General features: G+C 40.6%; 1 protein-coding gene across 1 annotated transcript; it reads right to left on the bottom strand.

Annotated features, from left to right (window-relative positions):
* Positions 1-2,420: 2,420 nt before the first annotated feature.
* Positions 2,421-4,358, bottom strand: LOC140522620 (heat shock cognate 71 kDa protein-like). The gene is made up of 4 exons (XM_072637977.1): positions 3,863-4,358; positions 3,494-3,718; positions 2,757-3,421; positions 2,421-2,612 (listed from the first exon to the last, which is right to left on the bottom strand). Exons 1-4 carry the CDS (start codon positions 4,356-4,358, stop codon positions 2,421-2,423), a joined length of 1,578 nt encoding a protein of 525 aa, XP_072494078.1.
* Between the last annotated feature and the right edge of the window lie 1,642 nt (positions 4,359-6,000).

Raw genomic sequence — 6,000 nt, 5'->3', positions numbered from 1 at the left:
ATTCCCTGGCATTTTCAATTTGGAATCTCTCTCAGGAGGTGATTTGTGAATTCTTTTAGTGACTATTTTACCCTCTGGTTGTAGGACTTCAGGGCAGTTTTCCTTGGTTATTTCTTGAATGATGCTGCCTGGGTTCTTTATTTCATCAGGGTTTTCAGGTAGACCAACAATTTTAAAATTATCTCTCCTGGATCTATTTTCCAGGTCAGTTCTTTTTCCAGTGAGGTATTTTACACTTCTTTTTCATTCTTTTGATTTTCTTTGATTGATTTTTTAAAAAAAAATTATTTAGTTAGTTTTAGTTTTCAACAGACACACAAGATTTTGAGCTCCAAATTTTCCCCCAATCTCTCCCCTCCGCCTACCCCCAAAAAGCATGTATTTTGATTACCACTTCCCCCAATCTGCCCTCCCCTTTATCACACTCCTCTCTTCTCTTATCCCCATCCCCTCCATTTTCTTGTAGGGCAAGATAGATTTCTATACTCCATTGCTTGAATATCTTATTTCCCAGTTGCATGTAAAAACAATTTTTAACATTCATTTAAAAACTTTGAGTTCCAAATACTCTCCCTTCTTCCCTCCCCACCCATCTGCACTAGGAAGGCAAAGAATTCAAAATATGTTATACATGTATAGTTATGAAAAACATTTCCATAACAGTCAAATTGTGAATGACTAACTATATTTCCCTCCATCCTATCCTGCTTCCCCATTTATTCTATTCATTCTTTTGACCCTATCCCTTCTCAAAGTGTTTACTTCTAATTATCTCCTCTTCCCATTTGCCCTCCGTTCTATCTTCTTCCTACCCCCTGCTTATCCCCTTCCTCCTACTTTCCTGCCATGTAAGATAGATTTTCATACCAAATTGAAAGTACATGTTATTGTCTCCTTAAGCCAAATGTTATGAGAGTAAGGTTCACTCTTTCCCTCTCACCTCCCTGCTCTTCCCCTCCATTGAAAAAGCTTTTTCTTGCCTGTTTTATGTGAGAGATAATTTGCCACATTCTATTTTTCTCTTTCTTCTCCCAGTATATTCCTCTCTCACCCCTTAATTTTATTTATTTACATATCATTGCTACATATTCAACTCATCCTGTGCCCTCTGCCTATATGTATATAATCCCTCCAACTACATTAATAATGAGAAAAATCTCAAGAGCTACAAAGTTCTTTCCATGGAGGGATGTAAACAGTTCAACCTTAGTAAGTCTCTTATGATTTTTCTTTCCTGTTTACCTTTTCATGCTTCCCTTAATTCTTGTGTTTGAAAGTCAAATTTTTTATTCAGCTCAGGTCTTTTCAACAAGAATGCTTGAAAGTCCTCTATTTCATTGAATGACCATTTTTGTCCCAAAGTCTTATACTTAGTTTTGCTGGATAAGGGATTCTTGGTTTTAATCCTAGCTCCTTTGACCTCTGGAATATTGTATTCCAAGCCCTGCAATCCCTTAATGTAGAAGCTGTTAGATCTTCTGTTATTCTGGTTGTATTTGCACAATACTCTATGACCTTGGAGCTCTTATATATAGCTACAATATCCCTAGGAGTTTTCCTTTGAGGATCTCTTTCAGGAGACAATTGGTGGATTCTCTCAATATCTATTTTACCCTCTGATTCTAGAATATCAGGAATATTTTCCTTGATAATTTCTTGAATGATGATATCTAGGTTCTTTTTTTGATCATGACTTTCAGGTAGTCTCACAATTTTTAAGTTGTCTCTCTTGGTTCTATTTTCCAGGTCAGTTGTTTCTCCAGTGAGACATTTCACATTGTCTGCTATTTTTTCATTTCTTTGACTTTGTTTTATAATTTCTTGATTTTTCATAAAGTCATTAGTTTCTATCTTTTCCATTCTAATCTTTAAGGATTATTTTGATCATTGAGCTTTTTTTCTCCTTTTCCATGTGGTCAATTTGGCTTTTTAGGGCATTCTTCTACTCATTGACTTTTTGGATCTTTTTTGCCATTTGGGTTAGTCTATTTTTAAAAGTGTTATTTTCTTCAGCTTTTTTTGGGTCTCCTTTAGCAAGCAATTGACTCATTTTTCATTATTTTCTTGCATCACTCTCATTTCTCTTCCCAATTTTTGCTCTACTTCTCTTAGTTGACTTTCAGAATCTTTTTTGAGTTCTTCCATGGCCTGAGAGCAATTAACCTTTTTTTTTTTTTATTATGGTGCCAATTTTAAATAGTTTTTATTCTCCAGGACAAGAATTGCATTTCCACTTGTTTACAATACTGATAAAGTGCAATGTTGTTCACTTCTGTCCCTCTGCACACATTCAAGTATTGAAAATGCCCAGATTTGCACAGTAGCTTAAATGTTACTTTTAAACTGCTACTGCCTTGGCTACAAATTTTGAGTCCTTCAATTTTTGGAAAAGCTGTGTGGAATGCTATTTCTTCTGTTGTTTAGTCCACCTCTTCAATGGTGGGTCCAGAAGAAGCATCTCCAGATGGGGCTGCTCCACCCCCTGGAAATCCACCAGGCATATCTCCTGGCATACCCCCCGCACCCTGGTACAGCTTGGTAATGATGGTATTGCAGACCTTCTCCAGCTCTTTCTGCTGATGCTCAAATTCTTCCTTCTCAGCGGTCTGATTCTTATCCAGCCAGTTGATTATTTCATTACATTTGTCAAGGATCTTCTGTTTGTCTTCCTCACCAATTTTGCCTTGCAGTGTTTCATCCTCCACTGTAACCTTCATGTGGAAAGCATAAGATTCAAGAGAATTCTTGGAAGACACCTTGTCTCTCTGCTTCTCATCCTGAGCCTTGTATTTCTCAGCCTCCTGGACCATACGCTCAATGTCTTCCTTGCTCAGACGTCCTTTATCATGGGTGAGGGTGATCTTGTTCTCCTTGCCTGTGCTCTTATCCACAGCAGAAACATTGAGAATGCCATTTGTATCAATGTCAAATGTTACTTCAATCTGAGGAACACCTCTGGGTGCTGGGGGGATTCCTGTGAGCTCAAATTTGCCAATAAGGCTGTTATCCTTTGTCATTGCCCTTTCACCTTCATAAACCTGAATAAGCACACCAGGTTGGCTGTCCAAATAGGTGGTAAATGTCTGTGTCTGCTTGGTGGGGATAGTGGTATTACATTTGATCAGAACAGTCATAACTGCACTAGCAGTTTCAGTTCCAAGGGAAAGAGAAGTGACACCCAACAGCAACAAGTCCTGCACATTCTCAGATTTATCTCCAGACAAAATGGCAGCCTGGACAGCTGCACCATAAGCAACAGCCTCATCAGGATTGATACTCTTATTGAGCTTCTTGCAATTGAAGAAGTCTTGGAGAAGCTTCTGGATTTTGGGAATTTGAGTGGAACCACCCACCAGGATGATGTCAAGAATCTGTGATTTATCTAGATTGGCATCTCTTAAGGCCTTTTCCACAGGGTCCACTGTGCCATGGAAGAGATCAGCATTCAGTTCTTCAAAATGGTCTCAACTGATTGATGTATAGAAGTCGATACCTTCATAGAGGGAGTCAATGTCAATACTGGCTTTGGTACTAGAAGAGGAGGTGCATTTTGCATGTTCACAAGCGGTGCAAAGACAGTAAACAGTCCTCTTGTTCTCATTGATGTCCTTATGCTTTTGCTTGAACCCCGCAATGAAATGGTTGACCATTTGGTTGTCAAAGTCCTCCTCACCCAAGTGGGTGTCCCCAGCTGTGGACTTGACCTCAAAGATGCCATCTTCAATGGTAAGAATGGAGACATCAAAAGGACCACCTCCAAGGTTAAAGATCAACACATTTCTCTTGGCACCAACCTTTTTGCCCAAGCCATAAGCAATAGCAGCAGCAGTTGGCTCATTGATGATTCAGAGCACATTGAGACCAGCGATGGTGCCAGCATCTTTAGTGACCTGACGTTGGGAATCATTGAAATAGGCTAGTACTGTGATGACAGCATTAGTGACAGTCTTCCCAAGGTAAGCTTCAGCAATTTCTTTCATCTTGGTCAAGACCATAGAAGACACTTCTTCTGGATTGAAACTTTTGGTCTCCCCTTTGTACTCCACTTGAACCTTAGGCCTGCCTGTGTCATTCATTACCATAAAAGGCCAGTGCTTCATGTCTGACTGTACAACTGTATCATCAAATCTGCGACCAATCAGATGTTTGGCATCAAAAACTGTGTTGGTGGGGTTCATTGCAACTTGATTCTTTGCAGCATCACTGATTAAATGTTCTGTGTCAGTGAAGGTGACGTAGCTGGGGGTGGTCCTGTTTCCTTGGTCATTAGCAATGATCTCCACTTTCCCATGTTGGAAGACTCTCACACAGGTGTAAGTGGTGCCAAGATCAATGCCAACTGTGGGTTCCTTCAACATGGTTTCTGGGGAGTCAGGGGTTGTAGCTGACCTCTGTGGAGAAAGAAGGGTTGCTGCTGTACTGAGCAGTGCAATTAACCTTTTTCTTTGAGGCTTTGGATGTAGGAGATTTGACTTTGTTGTCTCCTTCTGGTTGTATGTTTTGATCTTCCTTATCATCAAAGTAAGATTCTATAGTCTGTTCTTTTCCATTTTTTGCTAATTTTCCCAGCTATTTACTTGACTTTTGAACTCTTTGTCAAGGTAATTCTCTGCTTCCAGTGAGGGTAGAGGGTATACTGTAGGTCATTCAATCCCCTCACAATTTGCGGACTTAGAAATCCAGAAACAGTCACCATTTCCCCTGTGCTGCAGGCTCCTTCACTCCCTTCACCACCCTGGGGCTGGGGCCTGACCACTTTACTCTCTCACACAGGTCCCAAAGATTTTTTCCACTGACTTTCTGATTTATCCTTGGTGTTTTGTGGTCATGAAGTCTGGAACTGCCATAAGTGCCTGAGTTTCAGTCCCCCCAAGGCCTGCTCAGGTCCCGTCTGCACTGGAGTGGCCCATACTGGACTGTGCTCTGTTCCGAGGGTGGTACAATAAACACTTTATGACTAACTTTCCAGGTTGTCTTTGGCTGGAGATTTGCTTCACTCTGTCATTCTGTGGGTTCTGCAGCTCCAGAATTTTTTTAGTCATTTTTTTACAAGTATTTGGCTGGATTTCGGGGGAGAGTGCTAGTAAGTCTGTGCTATTTCTCTTGGCTCTGCACCCCTGATTGATTCTTGGTGTGTCATAGATTCAGTAACTTCCAAATACCCAGCCCTAATTTTTAAGGAACTGTTTTCTTCGATTAGATTTCATACCTCCTTTTCCATTTGGCCCATTTTACTTTTGAAGGAGTTTTCTTTAGTGAGTTTCAGTTTTCCTTTTCCATTTGGCCAATGCTACTTTTTAAAGAGTTGTTCTCTTCAATCTACTTTTTCTCCCCCATTTGTCCAACTGTATTTTTTTAAGGACTTATTTCCTACAATCAATTATTGCCCTTCCTTTTCCAAGCCATTGACTGTCTCTTCCATACCTTTCATTTCTCTCCCCAATTTTTCTTCTACCTCTCTTATTTGACTTTTTAAATTCTTCTTGAGTTCTTCCAAGGAGGCTTTTTGGGCATGACACCAGTTCACATTTCCTTTGGAGGTTTCAGGTGTGGGTATATTTACAACATTGTCCTTTTCTGAATTTGTGTCTTCCCTGTCCCCATAATAAAGAATCTATGATCATTGCCTCTTTCTGCTTTTTGATCATGGTATTTGGCTATTTCCTGGCTTTTAAAGTTGAGTTCTTTTGCTGGAGCTCAGGAAACACTGATCCAAACTTTCTGTGGTGGGGGCCCATGACCCGGTCACTGGTGTTGTGTGCTGGAGCTTCAGGTTCTGGCAGCTGGAGGTTGTAGGGATCTGGCAGGTTACTTGATGCTGAGCTGATGTCAGCAACACTGAAGCTCTCAGGGTGGAGGTGGGGTGTGCCTCCTAGAGGACTTCTGATCACCAAGGATGCTTTGAAACACTGGAAGGCTTGGATGCCTAAGGACACTTGACTGCCTGGAACTGTCTCCTGGAGTTTTGCTTCCTGGAGTTGTGTTGAAGCACTGAAAGTT

This window comes from Notamacropus eugenii, chromosome 2, assembly GCF_028372415.1.
Source record: "Notamacropus eugenii isolate mMacEug1 chromosome 2, mMacEug1.pri_v2, whole genome shotgun sequence".
Classification (NCBI taxonomy): domain Eukaryota; kingdom Metazoa; phylum Chordata; class Mammalia; order Diprotodontia; family Macropodidae; genus Notamacropus; species Notamacropus eugenii.
The sequence above is the reverse complement of the archived record's forward strand: the minus strand, read 5'-3'. Positions and strand labels throughout refer to the sequence as shown.

Bases quoted from the DNA above. Each gene is read 5' to 3' on its own strand.
- LOC140522620 (XM_072637977.1), bottom strand. From the start codon at position 4,358: ATGTTGAAGGAACCCACAGTTGGCATTGATCTTGGCACCACTTACACC. The intron at 3,422-3,493 runs GTATCGACTTCT...TCCATGGCACAG, and splicing joins CATTGACTCCCTCTATGAAG to TGGACCCTGTGGAAAAGGCC. The intron at 2,613-2,756 runs GTGTCTTCCAAG...TGGCTGGATAAG, and splicing joins ATGAGAAGCAGAGAGACAAG to AATCAGACCGCTGAGAAGGA.